The 26517-nt window shown below is 37.7% G+C and overlaps 1 protein-coding gene across 2 annotated transcripts in view; it reads right to left on the bottom strand.

Annotated features, from left to right (window-relative positions):
• Window positions 1-26517, bottom strand: part of STARD13 (StAR related lipid transfer domain containing 13) — a 75631-nt gene that overhangs the window by 21246 nt on the left and 27868 nt on the right. For both annotated transcript variants that reach the window (XM_053456362.1, XM_053456360.1), the window contains exon 2: window positions 958-1029. In XM_053456362.1, the coding sequence (XP_053312337.1) occupies window positions 958-1029 (72 nt within the window). The remainder of the gene's footprint in view (window positions 1-957; window positions 1030-26517) is intronic.

Below are 26517 nucleotides of genomic sequence, written 5' to 3'. Positions count from 1 at the left end.
TATGAGGAGGACATTTGGAATAGAAGATAATAGAGCATAATATAAAAAAGTGGCAATTATTCCAATTAATTCAGATTAACCCAGAGAAATTTACAAAGCAGAACACAAAACTAAAAATTGTTATTAAAAAAAAATGAAAATATAATAATAATATAATAATAAATAATAAATAAAACATATATATATATATATATATATATATATATATATATATATATATACAAGATATCAAACCTTTATTTAGGTTTGGTTATTGGCTTTGCATTTATTGAATTAAAAACTGTCATTTGTTTCTTAATTGGCTTTCTAATCTCCTTGTAACAAAACAAGATTGCACAGATTAGGTAAACCTCTGCATTTATACCTCCACCCGATCTCCTCATTACAATGAGCTGAACACATGGATGGGGTTAGAGGCATTTTGCAGCAGTCATCAAGCATATCTGTTAATTTGTTCAATGGTGGGGCTGTTTATTAATAAATTAACTTATAATATCAATATGCAGAGAAGTAAAAAAGGTTAAACTGCCAGGTTTTGAAATATCGAAGTAAAATTTGACACGAAAGACACATTATTAAACGAAAAACTCAATGGCACTTTCAACACCTGCTGCATCGGTATAGACAGTAGAACTAAATAATAGTCTGTTTGGGGGATTACATAAATAATTTCATTCTACACACATAATTTAATTCTATTTATAAAACATTGGGTGGTCCTGATGAATAGACTCGGCTGCGTTTTAAAAACCTATTATAATTATGGCTTTGAAGATCATAAATATCTCGTTTCCATGTAAGTAAATGAATAGAATTCAGTAAAGATGAATGGAATCTGGTGATGTCACAGCTTAACTCTTTGAGTACCCCAGCGGTGGGGTAAACACGGCAAGGCAGTGGCATGCTTTCAGTGCATATGCCGTAGCAGTTAAGTATGTTTAGAACCAGTGGTGTTACCTTCATAGAGTTGAGCATATTGAGGAAATCCGGCGGCTCTTAACCAGTCACAAGCTTCTTTTGCTTCAAGTTCTACAAAGAAGAACATAAATATATGACATTAGCTTCCACGTTTTTGGTGTATAAAGAAATCGCCGTGTCTTTTGGAACAGACAAGTTATGTATTATATTAGGACTTCTGGACAATGACACACAACCTATGGTATTCCATTTTTAACTGATTGTCATCACAATCTGCCTTTCAATTTGCCAGCCATGGTAACTAAAGTTACCTACTACTGTCCATGCACATATGGGGGGCATTCTGGACTGGCATGAATTGTTTCCCAAAGCATGTTAGTCCTTGCACCAGCTGTAACAGAGTCATGCCAGAAGGATGATCCGGTTCCTTTATGGACAATCATTTCATCTACGGACAACTTGGCCAGGCATACTATCAGTGTCTTTTGATGCAACTCCTCAGCATTCATTAGATCATAGATCAGTAAGCGAGGGTTCTGGGTGACCTGGTTCCATCCATGTTAGAAAATCATTAATTTAGTAATACGAGCTATCCATAAAATCAGGCGACTTCAATACAAAATCCCAATCCAAATAAATGAATTGCCATATTAGTTCATTATATACACATAGACAAGTACACTTGATTTTTTGTTGTTGTTGCACAATTTACAATTTCTCTGCTCCGCTTTCGTTTGTATTAACATAATCCCTCTTTCTTCTTTGGCCCAGCATATGTAATGGAAATTGCCGATGGGTTAACGGCAGGGGTAGTTTGTTAAATACAGTAGGGAAAATTGAAGATTGTTTAACAGTGTGTAAATGTGGATACAAACCACAGCAGCATCATGCTAGTATAAACATGATCAGAGCAGAAAGATCTTTTAACTTTCAACTAAACATCTTAACAATAGTTAGCTTGGCCAACATGAACAACCTTCTTTTGGCCGAAGGCTTTTATTGGAAAGTATCCACTTCAGTTCATTAAATTCTATTTACTTATACCAAAGTTTCATGCCATGGCCTCTGTTACCCTTGCAAGATAGAAGAGCACATACAGTTCTAACTTCTTATTCAAAAAGAAGAAAAAAACAGAGTTCGGATAGGCTGGCAGTTTTAAAGAACACATCGGCCCTCCAAGTTTAATAATGTGTCAGTCAGTTTATAGGATTACACTTTTAGGTTACTATAAATGAACCTGAGCATCTGTTAGAAATTATGCTGCTGAGGCACACATACAAGGCCTAATGCGATATTATTTGGAGTTATTAAGTACAACATTTTGCTTCTGTATTTAGCCCAAAGAAGCCAAAGGGATTTTCACAGTAATGTTGATTTAAAGTCATGTTTATCCCAAAATTTTCCAAATTAGTATCTCAATTATAACTCTAATGCAGCCAAGTACTTCTAATATATATTCCTACTCAATAAGAGTAAGCCTTGGGATATATGTAACGTAAGTTGACACTGTCCATAAGGCAAAAAAGGCAGCTGCCTAGGGCCCAGGCCTATCTTAGGGGCCCAAAAGCTGCTGTCCCTTGTGCCCACTAAACGGCAGTGCTATAAGTATTCCCATCGGGACGATCAGCCCGTTGTCTTGCTGAGGTTTGGGCCCTGAAAGCAGAGATTAATACATTGAGCTAAGATAGGGTCCATACCATTGCTCTTTCTTTTTCAAAGAATATTAGTTTCCTGACTAGTATTCCCCAACGAAGTTTTTGTTGAATTTATGCAAATTATCCTCTTTCCATTTCATGTATCTATTTGCAAAATGTATTTGTTTAATTTTTTTTTGCATTTTTTTAATAAAAAGAAAAAAACAATAATAATAAAAATAAGGTCCCTTTAAATGCAGGTCCGGTACGTGTTTTAGGATATACATTTCATTTGACAGGGATATTTCTAGCATTACACACGTGATTGTAATTTTACACTGTACTCAGCGAAGGTTGGGTGGTAATTTTATTGAGTTGCCCAAGGGGTTTACACACTTCTACAATACTTTGGCAGCTGCGCCCCTGCTGTTCTGCCACTTAGTGTATTCTGTAACTGATATTTGAAAAACAATTTCCAAACTATTGTGTCATAATTGGATGTTTGAGACATACTTCATTATTTTAGTTAATCGCCACAAAGCAAGAAACAGAGGGATGGAAGAATGTTAATAAGGGGTTGGATACTCTTGGTAACACAGCTGGAATGAGACCCCACAGAACCGTATGGACTGCAGGAACTACTACATTTAACAATATACTATTTATCCACAGAAACGGAAAAGTACCATTCCCTTCAATTACATGGTAAGTGCTTTAATAATTCCTATCAGTATTTAAATGGCTTTGCAAACTTGATCCGGATAGGAAGTTTAAAACTAATCCTCCTGTCTAACACCCAGGCTGTGAGACACTGAGTCGTTTAGTAGAAAAAAACACCATACGGTGATCAAATAGAGAAATACGTCTACTAAAACTAATGGGATTTACCTAGAACTCAATCTATAAAGTTTTGTTCCTTTGGCAGTGCAAGCTAGCTGAGTATGAAGTCCTACCATGGTCAACTGGTCACCTCTCAACAACTTTAAAGCGCACATATGAACAAAGTATCTATCCTATAGTATGTATAGAGTATATAACAGGGTAAAACTATCCAAGAGCAACTGCCCAAAGACGCAGGTAAACAGGGGCACAGTGGGGAAACCGGGGCACGAGCAAAGCTGGAGGTTCCAAGTCTTTTAGTAACTGTCTGGAACGGAGGTTGGAAGGTTTACATTGATGACGCACATCTACCTACTATAATAGCCTCACGTATTGTAACTGCTATTAAAAACATCAAACTGTATTGGGACCTTAAGCCTATTCCATGTGTTTAAATCCCCTCAGTGCTTTAACACTTCTGCTGGAAGGCTTTGCCATTCCTCTACCACCTTATTGGTGAAGTTATATTGTGGTAAAACCATTCAATGTCTTTCACATGTCCAAAAGATCAGTGTTCTATAATAGTCTTTGTTACTGACATTTGCATCATAAGCATGTTTGCTTTCCACAAGCATTGGCCAAATAAGATAAACGTTCAAAAAAATCACAAAAAAGATAATTCCAATACTAATTTAGTCTTTCCTATCATAATTTTAGAAATTGCTTTTTGTTGTGCAATATAATCCTATATTTACATTTCTACATTAGTAAATTTTTTATGGTTTTAATTTGCTATCCTAAATTGTACCTTTATTCTATTTCTGCCATGGGTCAGCTTTTAACACATTTGATATAAGATGTTATATGTTTACAAATCTGTTTCTATGGGATGCATGTTCCCATAATGCACTCTTTACAGTCTCTTTTGGCAACTACAAATACACTCTGATGATGAGTAAGTACACAGAATGAGAAGCTCTTCATGTATATGTATACAAAAAATCCAAAAAAAACCCAATCCTATGCCAAACTGACATTTTGTGGTTCAGATTTTTCACTGGAAGTGACTTGCCTAAAGATTGGCAAGTATTGTACACAATGTTTATATTACATTACAGAGCACCAGGAGTTTCCACAATGCTATTACAAAATGGAGAATACAAAATTACCAATAACATTAAATTTGACACGGTAAGAGGTCTAGGAGAAGAAGGACAGGGGAAGGCTGGCTCCATTGGCTGCTTGCTCCCCGTGGTATACATATACAATGGCACACGTATTTACATACACATTATCACACTTACACAAACGTACACACCCACCCTAACATACATACACACTCTCACTAACACACACTTACATATTCTCATTCTCTAGCACTCTCCCTCTAACGTACACCTACACATACACACTGATGCTAACACATACAGACATGCTCACTTTAAGGGCACGAATAAGGACACAGCTAAAGTGCAACTGTTCCCTTGTTTACGAACGCTCGCTTCGAGTGAACGGATACATAACAGCATGATGCCAGCATGTCAGTTCGACTTTTGAGCGTCTTTTGAGTGTTTAGTGTGTTGTGGTGGAAATGGCCTGATGATTGCAGTGCAGCACATGCATTGATAATTGAAAAAAGGCAGTGCCTCACTTTAAGTCACACATAGATACTCATTCCCTCCCTACCTAACCCCCTTACCCTCACACTCTCTTAATCACCCTCTTACCCCTTATTTTACCCGGAGCCTTCTTTCTAGCTGTTCACACACACTGTGCGAGAAGGCGGTCACCAAACATCATGTTTTCCCACATGTTCCAATCTTATCTTTGTTTTTATTTACTATAGCGACACTTGTGACTAGTTGGAAAACTAGGACTGTTGGGAGTTATATATTTCTAAGCGGCTAACATGACAAGATGACAAGAATGGCTGGGCTACTAAATTTTAAACTCCTTTTTAATCTAGATGTATGGATTGCCGAAATATTTATGTGTGTATCTTTCTTGCTTTATGTGAGTATGCAACTTTTTTGGTGAGAGGGTTCCTTTTAAATGTCAGAAACACACAAAAGATCATAAAGTTACTGTAAATGAGCGTTTAATATAACCAATCAAGTAAAAAGAACATTCCTTGAATTTTTTTAGAATCCATATATCCCACTCCCGTCGCCTACTGGCTGTCTAGCTTTATGGTGCCAGCGGAACAAGAGAAATTCCCTGAAAACATTTCAACAAGTGATAATTACTTGAGAAGAATCTAATCATAATTGGAGCCGTTTCAGATTTGGCTCCATAGTGTTACTGGCACTGGAAAGTCTTGAGAGCTGACTTCACTAAAAGTCATTATGGGGGCTGCCGCAACAATGCTACACTTTCCATGATGACAGGTTGTAGTGCTATGCGCCAGGGTGTGCGAGATCTCGCCAACGCTTTGGAGAGGGGGAGGGGAGGAGGCAAAAATGTTCAGAGAATCCCTACAGCAGTGGCAAAGAAAGAGAGAGTTATTATTTATTGATATATCTAGCACCTTCAAATTCTACAGAGCTGTACGGAATATAAAAAGCAGTCCATCATATAATAATTTGTAACCTACAGAGAGCCCAGCTCAAACCATTTCACAATCTAGAAATGAGCTTACAGTCTAGAATTGAGAATTGTGTGCAATCAGATGGACATTAAATGGAGATCATAGGAGATCCTGGGGCAATAAAGGACAAATTAGTACAAAACCTTAATCTATTCATATCACCAATTTTATAACACACGTGTATTTATGCAGACCAAGTGCAGCCACTACAATTGCCCATCCCTTGCGTGGGTCCTCTATTTCTGAAGGTTGCACGATGTGGATGAGACAGAACCTACAGAGGTCTGTAACAGCTCAATAGGGCAGATGCTCCTGCCTCACACAGACTTGTCACCATAGCTCTAGCTGGCCTAATACACCGCTGCTTGTTTGGAATCTTCATATCTCTGAAGTACAAATAAAATATAAACCATGAGAGATGAGATAGGAACCATATTCTTTTGCTATAAGACATAATGTAGATGTTTGGAAATAAATACACCAAGATACATAGTAACATACAGGAACGTCATTTATATATAAGTTTACCATAAGTATTGTGGTAAACTGGTGGTCTATGCAAACTGGTGGTTTCAATGCTCTCACCTACCCATCCTCGGCAGGCAGGTGGTGCTGAGAGGGAGAAGGTGGTCATCCTTGAGAACTGAAACCTTGGAAAAGTTACTGTATAATAAATCTACAGTCTCTGGTGTTTGATTTCTACTTAAGTGCCACCCACTTCCTTACATTACACCAAAGCATCTAATCCTCTAGTTTTAGATGATAACTTCTTCTCCTAAATGTTCTTCTCCTGTACACTGTTAAATCCCCCTATATAGTTAAATGTTTCTATCCCATCTCTCACTCTTCTCTCCTCCTTGAGATACATATTGAGATCCTTTAGTCTTTGCCGATTTTTATCCTGCAAACCATTCACTGTTCTAGTATACCTGCTCTGAACTCTTTCCAGAATGTCAGCATCCCTCTGGAGACAAGGCCTCTAGAACCACACACAATAGTCTAGCTGATGTCCTAGCAGAGATCTGTAAAGTGGCAGAACCACCTTCCCCTCCTGCTACCAATGCCTCTAGCTAAACTCAAGAGCCTGTCTGCTTTGCCGCATTGTCTGCTTACACTTAAGTCCTCAAAAATTATTATTTCCAACTCCCTCTCTTCTGTTGTCGCTGATAGTATTTTGCCTTTTGATTTTTATGTCCCAAGTGCATTATTTTACACTTATCTACATTAAACTGCAGCTGCCGCATTCTTGACCTTTCTTCTAATTTACTTAAATAATAAGTCATTTGGATTACTCCATCATGAGTGTCTACCCTACTGCAGACCTTTGAGTTATCTTCAGAAAAGGCATACCTTACCTTTGATATTTAAAAGAATGCGTACTGATCCCTGATATACCTCACTGGTGACAAGGCTCAGCTCTGATTATTCACCTTAACTATTTCCGCCTCCTGTCACTCAGCTTCTCCATGCAACTATTTTAACATCCAAACGCTGCAATGTATTTATTGAAGGACAGTGCCCAATGGCTTACTGAAATCTAGCAATCTACTGCACATCCAAACCAAAAAAACCCCCAATAATTTGGATGCATCCTATGGTATTATTACATCTACAACATTCTTTGAAATTAAATTTGTAGAAATCAACTTAAGCGATTGTGCGAGCCACTTAAAACTAGGAAGCCATGTAACTCAATTGCTCTTATTTAGTGCCTATACATTAATTTCCTGTATGGTTTTGATTTGTAAGCAGAAATATTTATTCTCTAATTTCCCCAGTGTACAAGTAAATATAAGTAATCAGCAGGAATTTCAGTAAAATACATAAACCAGTCATCCTTATGACTTTACCAAAAGATAAATAATTCCAGACATTGGATGTGATCCATTTTCCCACACATGCTACAATGTTTTGTCATCCATATTGGGTAATAACATTGTTTTTTTTTTTCTTCCTTGCGTTTACAGCCAACTTTCTTAAACTTCTGGCTCGTTCAAAGGAATATGCACTAAGACTATTGTAAGCTATATTTATCTTCTACGTCATGTTAACTAAATATTTAACTCTTCTCAGAGATGACATCCAAGATTTTCCATCTAAGCATTTATCAATAAAGTGGTTATATATATATATATATATATATATATATATATATATAATTACTTGATCAATATACTCATACATAACAATTGTATTTTACAAGTAATGAACTCCATGAAATTATTGTTAAATTACAACAATTATCACGTAAAATAAATCAACTCTGAAAAATGCAATTTCTGCAATTTACCCACACTGCAAAGATGTTGTGTACATTTAATATGTTGTAGCCAACGGCTTCGTCGTCTGCCTGATCGCTAAATATACAATGAACAACTAGAAATTCAGTAAGCTGCCATGTGCGTATATAATGCAAAATGGTCCTTTTGGTAAGTGCTTAAGTACAAACTCACATGATTAATAAAATATTTGGTACATGATTTACATCAAAACGTGCTTTTAACAATTTTAAAATATTACAGAATATTAAATAAACAACTGATCATAAGTGTTGTTTGTAATTGTTTGTGATTTAAAATGAGAGAAAAAATTGTAACAACATATATATATATATATATATATATATATTTAGATAATAAAAGGCTCAAGACCTTTGAAAATAGCAATCACATCAAAAGAAGCTGTACCACATACAAAGAGTTGGATTTTTAACACCTTAGGGGAAAAAAATATCTTTGTATCCCAGAATAACAGTTGTCCATTAAGAAGAGGGAAATCTAAGAACGATAATTACATTTTAGAATACTTAATAGTTCTTTCCAGTGTAACGGTTAGATATATCAAACTGTATAAAAATTACATTTAATTTCATATTAAATAGAAAAAAAATAGACCGCTTTTTTAGACTATTTTTCTGTTTACCCTTAGAATTTCCCTTTACGCTATGGTATAAATTATATTATAAATTGTAGACCCAAATTCTTAAAGTTTAATTCTTCACAATTATTTGTGGGTACCAACAACTATATATATATAGGGTTAATCAAACTAATTAAGCAGCGACTCCGTGGTCTGCAACAAATTATTTTAATAATTAATCAGTTATTTTAGCAAATATGTTCCTAGAATGCACTATAGAAATAAACAGATCTAACGCAGCTGATTTAATTACGAGTACCTTTAAAAGAATATTATTTTTTCCATTCCCTGATGTGTCAAATCTTCTTAGAAATCAATAGCACTTCCTGCGCTGAAAAAGTTATTATGCACTCAGCTAGTCCGTCTCTTTCGATTCCGACCGGTAGTGTGCACAGCTGTGTACTACATCATTAGACCGTGCAGAATGCTCTCTCCTTCCTGGACGCTCCTCCCATGGCTGTGTAAAAACCTCACCGCGCAGCTGAGGTTCCATAAGTTACTGTACACATCCAACTTGTAGCGTGATGAAATATGTGACCTCACTATGATTCAAACCCTTGTATCTGAACAGTTCCGCCTTAAATAGGGCGAGAATGAAAAAGTTATCTTGACTTGTTGATGATCAACATGCTTACTGATATATATTACTTATGGTGTTCTAGATAGTAAACGCTTCAACAATTTGAGTGCCAAGGGATAGCTTGGGAATATTGTTGTATTAAGGTGACAACCGTATAAACAGCTTACACTTTATCTAAGGAGAACAAACCATATATTATTTTTCAGGGCAAGTTAAGTTATTCATCAGTAACTACTTAAAGGCAAGCTCCGCAGGCCATCCCGATATGGTAGTAAAAATACAAAATAAAGCATTACAAATAATAATAATTTTCCCCATACATTCCTAACCAAATACTTAATGTAATGAAAAGTATGAACTTTTCCTAAAAGTACTTTCTCCCTTAGCAAATCCAGCCATGTAGAAAATATCCAGGTACATTGGCCACGTAGGTGACTGTACCACACACTGCCGGCTAGACACAGAGAAAATACACATTTATACAAGCACAGTAACCATTTTCCACCTCTTTTGAGGGCTAAAACTCTCATCACTTTCATCATCATTCTGAGGGTGCTGAGAATTGTGTCAAGAAGCTATTCAGCCCATATATTAAATTTAAAAACATAAAAAAACACATGTATTTGATATCACAGCAACTGATCCCTGTATATTAGCAAGATTTGGACTAGCCAGTCAATCCCACAATAGATCAGCAGGCAGTTTGTCTGCACTCCTAGTTTTTTACTCTAGTTACGATGTTAACAAGTAGTCAAACTAGGCTACTACATGAGATAGTGTAGATTAGCCATATGGGATCTGGGCTTTGATAACCACTTATGTTATGTGTGGTAGATAATGAAAGGGTTAAATCGTTTTAGGGTATCTTTATTAGGTGCAATTTCAGATGTGCCCATAGGTGGCGCCAGAGGCTTGATGCACCTATGCAGAATTTCACCAGTGGCTGTATGCTTGTTATCTTGTTTTTTTTTATTTTTTGGCGAGTAGTGCGCACATCAAGCCAGTCGTCGTTGAGAATGGTGTGTCGCATACGCCCAATGTTTCTTTGGGTCATCTTCACAAATTTTCCAGGTGGCATGAGATTCATCGGCACATAAAGAATTACCAACCACCAAGTAAAGGGCTAAAGGTTCTACATGTAGAAGTTCTCTATACTGAAGCCAAGATCAGCTGCAATATTTTTATCATAACGGGAAAACACTGATGCATTGTAAATATTGAAAAATGGAAACGCCTGACCCTATCAGTTGACAATCTTTAATAAATAAAAATGTAAATGAAAATACAAAGTATAATGTGTCTGAACTGAAATAACTGAGGCAGTATATGGTCCATTAGGCACAGAGCTGCCCCAGAGGTTTGGTCAAGGAATCTATGTTGGGTTATATTCATGAACATGTTTTGGACTGAGCTGGCTTGGAGGTTCATCAGAACTATATTAAATGAATAAAATAATAATTTGAGCACTAAGGTGGTAATGAACAAACCCGTAGGTTTTCAGTATCTGATTGTGTAAAGACAGGCAGCTCGATCATCCAGTTTGTAAATCCCACCGAACAAAAGCTCAGTCAGGAACAACAGATCCTACAAGTCTTGAGGACCAAACGTTGGTTCCACAGTAAAAAATTAATTATCCAAGCAACCAAAATATTAACAGTCAATCCACAGAACTCAAGTTCTGATTTTGGTCACTTATAGGTATAAATAACGTATGTAGCCAGAAATATTCTTTTCAGCCTCGTTATTAGGATTAACGACAATAGTTTGTTGTATTTTATTACTACACTCTGCTCGCTCGTCTTTTGTTCAAAGGAACAGTGATACATTTTCTGTGCAGATGGTCAGATTGTAATATTTTCTGGGAACGTTTTTCTCTGTATCAGCTGACATGGAAACTTGGAGCAGCTTAAAACCACCTGGTTGTTTATCACGTTTATTTTTAGGTGTTGTCTTTTGTCCAATTTGTCTGAAACTGTGTTATGTCTTTTAAGCTGGCTGTTTTAAAGTAGGTTTTAAAAAGTAAGTATTTTAAATTTAAGAATGCATTTTCTGCCGTTTTTAATGATTTATTATAAATTTACCAATGATGGAAAAGCGGAGAATATTCTTGGGCAGACTACATGATGATTTTTAACCCCTTAAGGACAATGGGCGGTCCCTAAACCCAATGAAAACAATGCATTTTGAGCCCGTACATGTACGGGCTTTGTCACTAAGGGGTTAATACTGGATGAGGTGGTTTTCTGAGAGATGTACATCGTGAATTAACATATATTCTTGCAAAGCCAAAGTATTAACAGTAAGAGGGCCATTAATGTAAATTTACAAAGGGTCGTAGATTTAAAACCATGTAATCACAGCAGTGCTGTTAATGTACTTTCTAATTCTTTTCCAGGACAGCTGTTAATTTATAATGATGTGGCGAATGCTTCTTGACGGACGTGACATTTAGATGAAGGGGTAAGTGATTTAAGCATTTACTTTCCACAGACCAGTATTCCCATTAGGACTTCCAATAGGCTTTGCTGCTGTGAAAATGGACAATAGGAAACACAGAAGCACAGCCTTGGGACCCCCAGAACAGGTAGGGGTCTGTAAATATCAGCCGTTACTTGTGTCCAGAGCCGGCCTTAGGTGTTCCGGCGCCCTGTGCGAAATACTCCTCTGGTGCCCCCCCCTCTGCCCCTTCAAACTACCCCCCCTGTGCCTTCAAACTACCCCCCCTGCCCCTTCAAACTACTCCCCTCTGCCCCTTCAAACTACCCCCCCTCTGCCCCTTCAAACTACCCCCCCTCTGCCCCTTCAAACTACCCCCCCTCTGCCCCTTCAAACTACACCCCCTCTGCCCCTTCAAACTACCCCCATCTGCCCCTTCAAACTACCCCCCCTCTGCCCCTTCAAACTACCCCCCCTCTGCCCCTTCAAACTACCCCCCCTCTGCCCCTTCAAACTACCCCCCTCTGCCTCAAACCAACAATGTTTTCATTTAGGTGCAGGGGGGGCGGCGGCGGAGGAGGAGGAGGACCCCGCGGCGGCAGCGGAGGAGGACCCCGCGGCGGCGGCGGCGGAGGACCCCGTGGCGGCGGCGGCGGAGGACCCCGCGTCGGCGGCGGCAGCGGGGGAGGACCCAGCGGCGGCGCCCCCTGGAGTGTGGCGCCCTGTGCGGTCGCACAGGTCGCACACCCCAAAGGCCGGCCCTGCTTGTGTCATAAATATGGCAGATGAAACCCACAGGATTCAGGCCCTGCTGAGTTCTCTTTTAAGTCATTGTCTCCTGACAACTCTCCCTTTAGTAAATAGAGCCCTATGACTAATTTTATCTGAACTTTACTCCAGAGTTCCTTCCAAATTCCACTGAAAGCCCACATAATGGAGACTAAATACATGTATTCTGTATTGTTATCGTATACGTCATCAAATGGGAAAGACAAGACGTGTATCCCCAGCCAGGGCTAAAGTGCCGGCTAAAAATGGGACTTAGTTAACAAAGCCCCTCACTACATATACTGCAACATACTGTGATGTCAGATATTATGAACCGTATACAGAGCAATTCTCTGTAAAAGTGCTAAATATAGAGAATTCTTTGGAGACTGTCCATGGTTTCCATGGTTACTGCACTACATTTACCTTATGCAAAAAAAGTGAAAAGGTGAAAAAAGTGTCAACACAAAGACATAAAACTGTTATATTTAATAAAAGGTTTCTCTTTAAAAATATTTTTCATTTGAATGATGGCCTTTAACGAATAAATGCAAATAATTTCCATGTTTTGATAGAAACAAATATTGTGACGTTTAATACATAGCTTTTGTGTAATAGTTTTCATCATGTTAATTAACCAAAGCAGATATTGGTAGCTGTTGACCGATAGGTAAGCACATGCTAAATAATTCATTTAGTTACTTAAAAGGTTACTTAATTTTGTTGAGATAATTTTTTTTTTAAATCATGTTTTGTGGACACAATTTAAATGTCCTAATTTTTTTTTATTTAAAGGGACATTCCATCGCATACGCTTTAATGCATATAATAGCTGACAGATCATGTGCCCCCATGCAAATGTGCCTTCAAGCAGCCAATCAGGGGCGAGTATTGTTGGAGCATAGCTGCAGCTTCTCTTTAAGGAAAATACCTTTTAATTTTTAAAGAATGCATATTAAAAAATACTCATACATTCCTTTAATATGCATTCTTATTGGTGAGCTTGTCTGGCACATTATAACGTTCCTTTAATATTTTTTACATCCTTTTGGCATATGTACTATGAAAGAGTTTCTGCTGGCCTGTAATGCAATGTTTAAATTGACAAATGTAACATGTAGATACAGTATAAATATTTTATTATAGTTTCTATAGTACATACTATGGCGCACAAATTCAAATTTAATCCATTAAGGAAATTGAACGTCTGCCTAATGTGTCCTGGATTAGACAAACCTGTACCATTCTACCAGATGTTCCTCGGCAGCATCGAGACAATGCTAAGCCCTACTGTAACGTCTTGTGGCTCTGGAGGATGAGCCCAGATGTGCGCCATGAATGTGGAGACAGACAGAGGGACAGAAAGAATGAGCAGAACTGACCACATTCCTCAACTCTTTCTCAAACGCAAGAAGATCCATAGGCAAACCTTCCAGAAATTCTTCTCTCTTACACTCAAGCGTGGACATGTATAGTACAAACAAACCGGTTCACTGCCAGGAATGACACTATTTTAACTCCACTAGCAACAAAAAATATATTTCAAGACTGCAATAAATCTCCAAAAAAGCATGTAACTAGTGAGTAAGGTCTTATAGGACACACGGGAAAAAACCGCTGATTACCCCTTAGTTGTCAAGGGCACCTGCCATAAAAGATGATAAACCTTCCAAGCCAGCAATATAACAGAGAATATAGCAGAACACAGAACAGAAACATAAAGACATAGAAACGGCTAAAACGACAGCAAGCTCTTCTGTTCCTGAGCGAGACACAGAGAGCGCGACCTTCTTAGGCTTAGGACCCCAGAGACGAACTCCCTCCCAATTACTGTCTAGGTTTTTAGTGAGTAGGCTATGGTCTGGCTAGAGATGTGAAATATCCGGGAAATTTTATAGCCATGGAAAAACCCATTTTTTTTCCCAGAAAAAAAATTTATTTTCAGAAAAATTGGTGTGGAGTAGTTTTACAAATTGAAAAAAAGTATTAAGCTTGAAATACAGCTTATTCAGTTTATTCAGTTAATAATAAACAACATTTTTAAAATTTTTAAAACTTTATTTTTCGTTACAAACCGTATATGTTAATAACATTTCAACTCTACGTGAGAACCGGATGCTGGTCTCACCATTTTACCGAGAGGAGGAAAAGAAAAAACCTATTGACTGGCCAGACACTGTGATGGGGAGAACAATAATAGGTATCATTTAGATAAAGGATATACAAGTAGCCTAATTTTTCAGACAAATTTAACCTCTTACTTAACAATTAAGCCCAACTAAGAAGACTGAGCCAATCAACTTCTGTCTACCAACAAGATGGAGCCGCAACCAAACTAAACTGAAGCCGTTTCCCCTGCAGCGCCCCCTAGAGACAGAAATGCATATTGCTCTTATTTGGGAATTGCATTCTAAGTATTTGAATTGTATTCCAGGATCTGCTTGTCTTCAGGTGAGAGAACATGCAAGGTATTTGATGTAGGTATGTGATGAAGGCTTGAATACCATAACATGCTATTTATCATTGTGGCTCTGGAAAAAAAAACGGAAAAAATTGTTTTCTTCCCATTTTTTCTGTTTCTTTTTTCCAGGCCTTTTCATCTCTAGGCGTGGCACATTTCTTCTTCTGCGATGGATGACTATCATGGAAGCTGTAGCTCCACAAAGGCTACCTATTGGTTTCCATGGGTATAAAATATCTGATTAACGGTGTAATACTTTGTGAGGTATTTTAACTACTTTTTACTTTTGTAAGCTCTGTAGACCAAGATAAAAATGTGCAAGTTTCACCTTATGGTCATGCAATGATAAACAATCCTTTACCAGAATTGGCCAGAAGATGGCAGCGTGATGCAAGTAGGATTCCTGCAAAAGCTTTGGAGCCTTACTTATGTCGCACCTTATTCATAAATGCAGTAATGGTAGCAGTTAGTGATTATTTGGTGTTTATTCTTTTAAACACTTCAATGATGTAAAAATTGCAAAAAAAAACTAAAAAAAAATTGGAGGAAAACATTGAGAAATTTGATCTAGAACTACTATTCTGATGTATATAATTGGTAACAAATATGTGGGGAAAAAAAACTGTTATTGAGTATAGCTAGGAGAACTGGTATGGGGTAAATCTACAACAAACAATAGCTTTATAAATTAGGGGAAGCCAACAATGCAGTTTCACACTCGCAGTATTTTCAAAAAGAGCAATCAGCATACGGATAGCTAAGCGTTGTGGAAGTTGGGGAAATCCATGTAGGCAAACTCTGTTATATTCTACTCTAACAATTAATCCCCAATCATTTATATCTAAATAGAAATAAAAAATAATAGTAAAGTAAAAAGTAACACTTTTCTTTTCTCATATGTGAACCAGGATGTAGAAGTATAATATGTTGCCATACCTAATATTGACAGTAATATTATCGCACGGGGTTTCTGGAACAATTAGTCATGAAGTCATGGGAGCAGAATAAAAACAAGTATCGACAAACATGTTTTGGTAAAATAATGGCATGCTTATTAACAATATATATACAGTATATCTTATATTTACAGCTTAAAAAACCCTCAATTTTACAGAAGGAAATAGACATTTTGGGTTCCTATGAAAACAAAGCCGAATTGTTAAAGGTTATTTGTGTCTCCTGAAGACCCCTAAAATTCATGACTCGATGATAGCTCTCATCTGCTATAAAATAAAGTAATAAAACACACAATTCTGTTAAAACGAAATGTTGATTTTGGTTAGCAAACAGCTGAAACGATGTCTGTGTCACATTTAGCCACCACTCCTGACACCAGGAGATAAAGAACCAAGTTCTTTCCAGTACTTCTAATATTATGAATGGTTTAATTATCCCCGATTATCATTATCTTTTATTATCTCTTATTAGCTCTTCTTGCAATACCTATATAAAAACATAAAAGGGAACTTATATGAAAAGTTATTGCAAAAGTCCGCAGAGACAGGTATTTACTTGCAGCATTGTAAGATTGATCATATTCGGAAAACACATGGAGATTGTGTATTAAATGGAGCGTGTAAAAAACTAAACTATAGTAATCAATCCTGAACACGAACTGAACCGATGTAAGAAACCATTATTCAGAGAGATTTCATCAGAAAAATAATGCATGATGCAAACGAAAGCTAAGATGTGATGCTTCAAACGATAAACGATATTCAACCGATAAAGAATATCCTACTAATTCAACTTCTTTTCTGTCTGTCTGGCCATACAGCACTTCTTATAACGCAAAACCTCACTAAATACAGCTGATTATACGCTGTCACAATGGCCTCAACCTTATGTTCTAAACCTCAACTGCTACCAGAATCACCTTAACTCTTCCTATTTCTTTGTCCTGATATAGGTGGGTTCCAAACAGCAGCTCGAGACCCTGTAAACTTCAATTTCATTTAGAGAATTGCTTCATATATCACAGTCAAAATGTCATCCGTTTGGTTAAACACTTCAATATTATAAAGTTGTAAACCCAAAAAACTAATTGGGAAAGCAGGCCCTGTGGGTTCTATTGAGTTCTATAGACGCTTCCTCTGTTTTGTAGTTAAGGTATTCTTTGGAAGCAGATGGTAAACGATACCGGGACATTTCCGTAAAGGCAACAGGGAAATTAATTACGTGGGCCAAAAAAAAAACATGAAGATGATTAGTTTATAAGTATAAGGAAAAAAGTAGGATCTTACAAATCAGCCTCAGGAACAGGCAGCAAGGGGCTTTGTGGCGGAGATTCCACTAAATGTCCCACGGCCACCAATGACTTAAATAACCTTCCTTTCAGACGATGGGATCCCGACCAGACGGTTTGCCTAACCTCGAGGTAATCTGAGTTCCAGTGTCCAGACATTGGCTCATGTCATGTGTCTGTCAAAGAACACCAACGTCTTTTTTTGTATTACAGCATTCCTCTAATGGGGTATCCCGTATCCCAAAATCTACAAACCGAGTATAATACCGAGAATATAAGTATGATTCTCAGTACTCCGCTGCATGAAGCTGATATGTTAAGGTATCGTTTTAATGTATATTTGATGAACAAAAAATGTCTCCTGTTTGCATACATAGAAAATTCATGGGCAGTTCAGACAGCTTAAAATTTGGTCAAAGCACATAAACATTTATGTATACTCGTGAAAGTAGACAAAACAAGTATCAACGGCAACAAATGTGATTGTGATACCAGAGGATCAGTCTAACAATGTCCAATTCATTGAACATACACTGCAATAATATATGGACTTTTCAAATAATATACATTGTAAAAATGTATAACCTTCTTCTTACGGAAAGTATAAAACTATCGGTCCTTTCTGATGAACGTTAGCCACCTTCAGTTTAACATATGTAATATATTTGGACTCCGTCTAGACTTCTAAGAATGCGAATGTGTATTCGGTAAAAGTAATTGTGGATTGCTTGGGCTCTTATTATTGTAAATCCAGATGTAAACCAGGACACAGTCCTGTAGACAATACAATATACCACATTTTAGACTAAACATACGTCACCAAACATTGCATTCACAGGTAATAAGAATGTGCACTGTAATCAAACATATTAAATACACCATTCCTCTTATCTGAGCCCGGGAGGATTTTGGTAATTGTTTTGGAAGTCTGAAGAGGCATCACTGTAAAGCTCTGGGTTTCTCCATATTTCCATCTACGCTAGTGATCTACTAAATAAAATCTGATCTGTTATTCTTCCGAATACTAAATCTTACGGCTGCTTACACCAAACAAAAATAATAATAATTAAAAAAATATATAAATATATTTATATTAGAAGACTGCCTTATGTATATACAATATATCATTTTTCTCTTAACTGTCTTGCAATACTACCACAACAAGAGGACCTAGTCTTAAGCTAGAGAGGCAAAGGTTTCAAAGTTGATGCATGGAATAGCCTTCTGGCAGAAGTGGTAGAGGTTAATAAACAGTGAAGTAGTTTAAGCAAGCATGGTATAGGCATACGGCTAATCTAGGTATAAGATGAGGCCAGGAACTGAAAGTTATCTGTTACTTCTGAAAGTGTTCAGAGGTTGGGCAGACTAGATGGGCCAAATGACCCTTGTCTGCGGTCACTTTCTTTGTTTCTCTTGTTACGTCTAAGTGTTTGAGTGTTGGACTATTTGAGGGGACACCGCTTGTAAATGCTGTATTCAAGCCACATCATAATGACATATTCCACAATAATCTTTGAGAACTGTGTATGTAGACTAAGAATGTATACAGCCCCCCACCTCAGGACTATGTCCTCTGACTTGTGGCTACTGCATATCACGAAAGGCCTGGTAAGGAAGGAATATCTATTTTTCTAGACTACACAAATCCGTGCAGAAGACATTCCACTGGGATTACTAAAATGACTAATGACTCGCTTAAATACAAGAATTCCGACAAATGTAGCATGACATCCAGTTAAGCAAGGTGTAGGAAGCAGGGATATCAGCAAAATGGCCTATGAGATGTAAAAAGTCATAATTTAAAGGGTCATAAACAATAAATTTAGGCCAAAAACCACATTAGGAGAAGTTAGGAGAATTTGACTGCTCCGTTTTCTTTATATTTTCAAGCACTCATTTTTTTAAATGCTCTAAAATATCTCCTCCTGCCTTGTGACCTATTCCAGAGGCAGACCTCGTAGGTGGTGCAGTAGAGCAGGTAAATATGTTCCCCCTTCGCTGATCTACTTGGAGCGAATCATAGTGTCTTTGGGTGTCTGCGTATGACATCATACCCACATCCGAGTACCCCCTCTGGGCTTCTCTTATGGGGCCCAGTAACCAAAGCAGATAATTGTGCCTCCTGGGTGGCTTTTCAGTGAAGAGGAGAGATGCTTGGCTCTACTTACTCCCCAACTCCAATCTCACTAGTGTTTATGGGCTTCATTTATCACTGGAATGACTTTTCAGTCTGAAAATACCTTATGTCATAAGATTATGTCACAGCTTATCATCATGTGCTTACAGAACATTTACAAACCATTACATTGCCATCACAGTCTTATGTCAGCTTTAATATTCCATGATGTTCAGCCAAAAGGAACTTCCTCTGAGGACTCCAACTCTGGCAGCACATGCTGGTTTTTTTTTTAGTTCCCATAAAACAGAAAATAATGCATCGTCGCCACTGACACTTAAATCCGTTGTAGAATTCTTAGTATGTACAGCACGTCAAAAAGCAGAGGGTGCCAAGGACACCCATGCCCGGATCCCCATAATAAATCCAATTTAGTAACTGAGCCGTGGGGGATGCCTTCCTAGAACTCTCTTTATATATACTCATTTTTTGGGGATATCGTCATCCGCTACAATGACTTCTTGTTATGCAACCCAACAATAGCAATCTTTAATTTAAACAGAACGCACCATTATCACGATCGGTGTCCCATAGTTTGGGTGTGCCGGTGGGGCCGCGCAGTAATGTTTACACGAACCAAAATACAAAGGAACCGAGGCAAAAGACACCAAGATGCAAAATACTCCAGATTCAGATAAGGCTGACATTTCTTTTTGCTGCTAGGATGGTGACATAATGTGTCTCTCAGCTACTGTTCCCAAACAGAAGGCAGCTGACGTGTCTGGCAACAGAAGAGACCAAGATGTTTACAAAGATAGATTAAAATGCCACAGGAAATGTTTTCATACAAAAATGGAACAGCTTATGAATGCTGCATTATGAATGCGGTATTCTTTGCTGAACAGATACAGTTCTTTGAGTGGGCAAACTTTGCGTGAATACAAAGGCATGCCAGCTCATACCTCATTTATTCCACTTCTACTGGAGAAAGCCTTTTCTTTTTATGTCCTTCTAATAACAGAGTTTAGCGAGCGTTTGTGGCCAAATTACTGCCCCATACAAATTTAAAGTGGCAGACGCACTGCTGAAAACAGGAACATGACTACAGTCACATACACAATGTGTAAAACCACAAGCATAAATATTGGGCATTCCATCATACCATATAGCCATATAGTGCTTATGGCTGGGGTGTCTTTGCTTTGTTTAAAAACATCCCCTCCAACACTTCAGGTGTCCAAATTGAGACACCTGTATTGATGGGTGTGGAGAGTGTGGCTGCACCCAGGAGACAGCGTGGCCTTTGGGGGCTCCAACTGCCCACCATAGCAGAAGAGCAATTCATGATGCCCAGCTGCGGAACGGGGTGATGAGCCACCTGGGAGCTGCCATGGAGGTCTGTACCGCAACAGTCAGATCTCTACTGATTTTACTGCTCCTAGATGTGATAAGGGGATCTCCCCAACTGGCCCATGAACCCTACTGGCCACAGACTTGGGACAGTGGGGCAGATACACAGGACAGCAGGATGAGGCTCGGACATGAGGACTGTCCTACAAAAACTGGTAAGCAATACAGCCATGTTAGAATGAGGTAGGACTCACTAACATTAGGGTACTTTGTCATTCATGTATACTTGAGATAGATGTTTTAAATAGTTTGTGTAAATTGTAAGCTTGGTTCAGAAGGGCTCTCCTTACCCATTTTCTGTCCAAAATGTTATGTGATGCACTACTTGTCCTGTTTACCCATTGTACAGCACTGTGGAATATGATGGCGCTATATAAATCAATAAATAATAACAGTATGCATCTGCTGGGTGTGTGCTGCTTCCTTCCTTTGTTGTATGTTCAAATTGGGCATTCAATCCGCACCCCAAAATATGTATTTATATGCTTGTTAGGATGTGCTTCGCTTTTGTATTTTTTTAAAAAAAACAATGCTTAATCCAAGCCATTGAATCTGTCAATCAACGCATTTCCCACTCTTAGTTTTGACATAACTCCTGTATCACCTCTCCATATCTGGTGTGAGGTTGTAGACCTTCAGTTAGCCAAGAGGAAGCATGCTGCCATCAGCTTCATCCGAAGGACGGTTATCACACAAAGGGCTGTGATACAGGGAAGTATTTGGTATGTTTCGAATAACCGTTTATGAGTTAGACATACTTTTAATCTAAAGGTTTCTTTCATACAACACATACAGGTTTCTTAGATCTCTGGTACCTTCAAATCCCCTGATGGCTTAACATTGATTGGTCGCGTTTCCCAAGTCCTATATTTTACACTTCTATAACCTAAATAAGCTTCAGCATAGGGAAATCAGGAGATAATACTAGTTAAACTTAATTCAGACACAAATCTCATTTTCTGTAAGCTATACATTTAAAGTAAATAATAAAATATTTATTGCCCAACAAAAAAGCACACGGTTTTAATAAACGAGAATATAGTAAAAAAAAAAGAGTAGAAAACAGAGTTCTATCTTTAATGCACAATTAAAAAAGGTAGATTGCTATACCGGTACAGGAAAAGTGAAACCGTCTATGACTACCAACTATCAACCTCCTAAGAGATTATAGGCAATATATACATTATGTCGGCATTTAAATAATAAGGTATTGTGATTTATATAGAGCAATAAAACTTAAACCGTAGTTTGCAGGCCACCAAGGGTGCCTGATTATAAAATAAAGCAAAATGAGTTCTCTTCTATTTAGCTATTTATGTTACTATTTATTTTGTAGCTTTTTTTTGGTCAGCGGCTATGTGGATTTACAGATTATTTAGGAGGTTTCCATCACATTCTCATACACAAAGTAGTACCAATGACCCAGTCGTACACTTCTGAATTAATAGTAAAAAAAAGTGGCTATTATAATATATCACATTTTAGAGGAGCAAGTAATCTATGACATCAGAGTCATCATAAGTCTTCATTAGAGGTCATAAGCTCACAAGTGCATGGCTTCTCCTCCTGTACCAATAAGACATAGAATAGATTAAGTATAATCTACCATTAAAATATTGTGTACTTACCTTTAAACACAAGCCGTGAGTAGCATAATTGATATTCTGTTTTGAGTGAGTGAAAGTTTGCATAAAAATCAGTTTTTACTGCCGTGCGCTTGGATTTGAGCCCTGCGTCTGGTCTGGTGGATGCTTTTGCTATTCTTACTCTCAACAGTCATCCTCAATAAATCTCTCTGAAGTCATAGATTACTTATTCCTGTAAACAATAAAGTACAACGAAACCCCTGTGACGGGAGCTGGTAAATGGAACACGAGACTCGGGTTTCCATCGAAATAGCCTGATTGTAACAAATGCACTTCGGCTAGTAGGAGGGTAAGATGTACTACTTTTAGAAATGATATATACACATATACATATACACACACACACAGTAGTGTGCAAAAGCTTTGGGCAGGTGTGAAAAAATGCTGTAAAATAAGAATAGTTCTTCTGAATATGGACATGTAAATACCAGAAGAAAAATCTAAATCAAATCAGTATTTGGTATGACCACCCTTTGCCTTCAAACCAGCATCAATGCTTCTAGGTACACTTTCACGCAGTTTTTTTTTTTTAGGAACTCTAGGGTAGGGTGTTCCAAAAATCTTGGAGAACTAACAAAATCGTGAAATACACCGGCTCCTCTAATATTTACCAGCAGCACCAATATCTGCGTGTTTCTCTCCATCACATATACGTTACACCATAACAGCAATTGAAAGGTGATATGGTGCGCTTTAAAAAACAGAAATAATAATTTAGCCAATATCTTCTTTTAACCCTCAACTTGCTGGAGAGATCTGGGATCTACCCTTTCAAATTTAATAGGAGTATTTTCCACTCCAACTTAAATGTGGTTGCATTAAAGTGTTCTATTTTTGCTATATTGTGCTATATTTGTTTTGTCTCTTCTTTTTCATGTTTGTGTCCTTAAATGACTTTGGCTGTATGTTTGGGGTCATTGGGGCCTCCCTGATGGTACTGCTTGATGGATAAGTATCTGCTTGTACTTCTCAGCATTGAGGAAACCATTAATTCTGACCAAATCCCAACCCCATTTGCCGAAATGCAGCCCCAAACCTGCAAGGACCATCCACCATGTTTTGTGGCGCACAAACTGCCCTCTGCTGCAGCCAAATATTGGGCAGAAGATCTGGAAACCCATGTCTGCCTGGCAGGCTGATGCGGTATAACTACCTGATGTCTTGTTGCGGTGCTCAGTCTCGCAGTGGTTCATGACCTTGTTAGTGAGTTTGGCTGCTCCTCACTCAGTTTTATTCCTTCTACTCAACTGTTTCTGTTTTAGTTAATATTTGTGTTTCAACCTACATACAGTATTAAATTCATGATCATTCACACCTGTTTGGTACAATTGTTTAATCATACACCAAACTACATTACATGTCTACTATTATTACATGTCTTTTGTGTTATTTGCATCAGGGGAGAGAAGCTTACGTCTTGGTAGATATCGTGGTTCTTATATGTCACCCTATTATAATAATAGTTTTTTTGTAATGTAGGTCATCCGGTGTGCATACAGTAGTTACGTTACTACAGGCACGATTTCACAATAGCTTCAAATACAATTGTCTATACTATTGTCTCTGTACCCAGGTAAGGGAATTACGGAAACTGAATCCCATCTAGATTGTCTTAGTTCCACAAAATCCACTGTTATTAAAAAATATCAGGTTATGTTGAAATTACGTAACAACTTCCTAATCGTGAGACTTTGAAAAGTAACAGTTACGGCTGTTGCGTAATCACTATAGTAACTGTAAAAAACTCTGTACAATTAAGGTATAGTTAAACATCCCTGACGGCTCTACTAAAGAAGAATACATACGCTGTAGAAAACATAGAAGCAGAGTTTATTGGCAGATAGGAACCACCAGGCCCACCTTGTCTGCCCATTTCAGCCTTTGCCACTTGTGATGGTAGGCTGTTCCGTTTACCTACTACCCTCAGTAAAACTTATTAAACAGTAAACTCAGTAAACAGCTTATTCTACTATTACCAATTATACATTCACGTAATTGTACTAGCAATACAGTCACAAACACCAAAACCCCAAACAAAATATCACAAATTAAAAGGAGTTTGAAACTAGGCCACCTTTTTTTTTTTTTTTTAACTCTTTGTAAACCATGCCCCGGTTATGAAGTGGTTAAAAGCACTAAACCCAAAACAAAAGCAGCAATAATTTAGCTATTCAGGTCACACTTACCATCCAAGAGGTTTTTAGCGGCACAGAATATCATGGCAAACGATTGCCTGCAATAAAAACAAACCCCCCGACGAACGTAAAATAATAAAAGCGTGTGCTCGCCAGCTTCTCTGGTGCGTTATTTCACAGCAAGCGGCCAACAATAGTGAATGCATGGTGCTGTGCTCCCTCTGACCCCCTGCTGGGCTGGAGCACTACTGGAAACGTAACCAATGAGCTCCACTCATCATGTAACCGCCTTTGTATCGTCCTGAAATGAATTATCACAACATGAACTCCTCCGATCAGTAACAATTATCTGCTTGTTTCCAGAAATGGTTCCACTTCATGGTCAGATTTATTTTCCTGTGTGTGTTTGTTGCTGCAGAGAATAAAAGTGCGCAATGGTGTAAAAAGTGCACCTGTTATTATAAAAAGAAAAAAAGGTAAAGAGCAAAAACATTTACCTACGCATTGTGTTACATACAATAGAAACCATAACTGGAAAATTGAAAGTGGTGCTAAACTTTATGTAAGAAGTAAGGTTTGCAGAACTGTTCGCGCAAGAGCGCCTTTACTTACACGCGGATATTCACTTCTGCAGAAGCCATAACGTGCTGACAGATCTTCACACACACCCTTATTATTTTACATTCGTCGAGGGTTTGGTTTTATTGCAGACAAACGTTTGCCATGATATTCTGTGCCGCTAAAAACCTCTTGGATGGTAAGTGTGACCTGAGTAGCTAAATTATCTTTGCTTCTGTTTTGAGTTTAGTATCCATTTCATAAGCGGGCCATGGTTTACAAAGAGTTAAAAAATTAGCCTAGTTTTAAATTTCTTTTCATTTGTGATTTTATTTATTGGTGTCTCTGTAACGCTAGTAAAATGCATGATATAGACATCGTTGGCCACTTCAGGCTGACACGAGCATCCGCAGGTAACTAAACAATGAGTCTTCAAACGTTGCTTTTAATGTAAACAGCTTTCGCGTAATTATTTTCTTAAAAAGCCAAAAAAAAAGCTCAGTGTCGCTTTAAGACTAGTCTCCATTCCATACGGCTATGACAGAAATAACCAAAAAGATTGTGGGCGCCCAACAATCTGGAACCCCAATGGTAACAAACACGCAAGCAGCTCCAAAACTACAAAAGGTGGATGACAGATCCGCTTCAACCCTAATGATCTCTACATGAAATGGGCATGTAAGCAGGTTTCAACAAACGTTTTTTCATAAAAAATATAAAAATATATATAAGTGCTGTAATCCACCTTCTAAAGGTAACTGTCACAGAACGATTCTGAAAAGTAACGATTATCTGTTCCGTTTCCAAAAATGGTTCCTCTTCAAGGTCAGATTCAATTTCAACTGAAGACTCGATTTACTACAGCACCAATGCAATGGGCAGTTTAATACAATTCCATCTATCTATCTATCTATCTATCTATCTATCTATCTATCTATCTATCTATATATATATATATATATACAAAAATAAGACAGAACACAAAATACGCTACAAGAAAAAAGGAAAAATTAGGAAAAAACGTGATACGAATTATACTACAAATTAACAATCCGTGTGTTAAATACAAGCAGCAGATAAAGGTAAAATTCTTATATATTAAATAAATATATCTTTCATTCCTCCACAAATTAGTAAAGCGAATCCATCATATAAGCAAAGTAATAGTGCCTCACAGGGTCATAAATTGCTAACGACCCTGGCTATAAATAGACCCCAGGGCACAGAGCTGGAAGTAATATCCACGCTAACAAGCATTTACTATGCTGAAAACAGAAGAGCTTGC

Source organism: Spea bombifrons, chromosome 2 (assembly GCF_027358695.1).
Source record: "Spea bombifrons isolate aSpeBom1 chromosome 2, aSpeBom1.2.pri, whole genome shotgun sequence".
NCBI classification, from domain to species: Eukaryota; Metazoa; Chordata; class Amphibia; order Anura; family Pelobatidae; genus Spea; species Spea bombifrons.
Note: the sequence above shows the minus strand (reverse complement) of the source record. Positions and strands in the feature narration are given on the sequence as shown.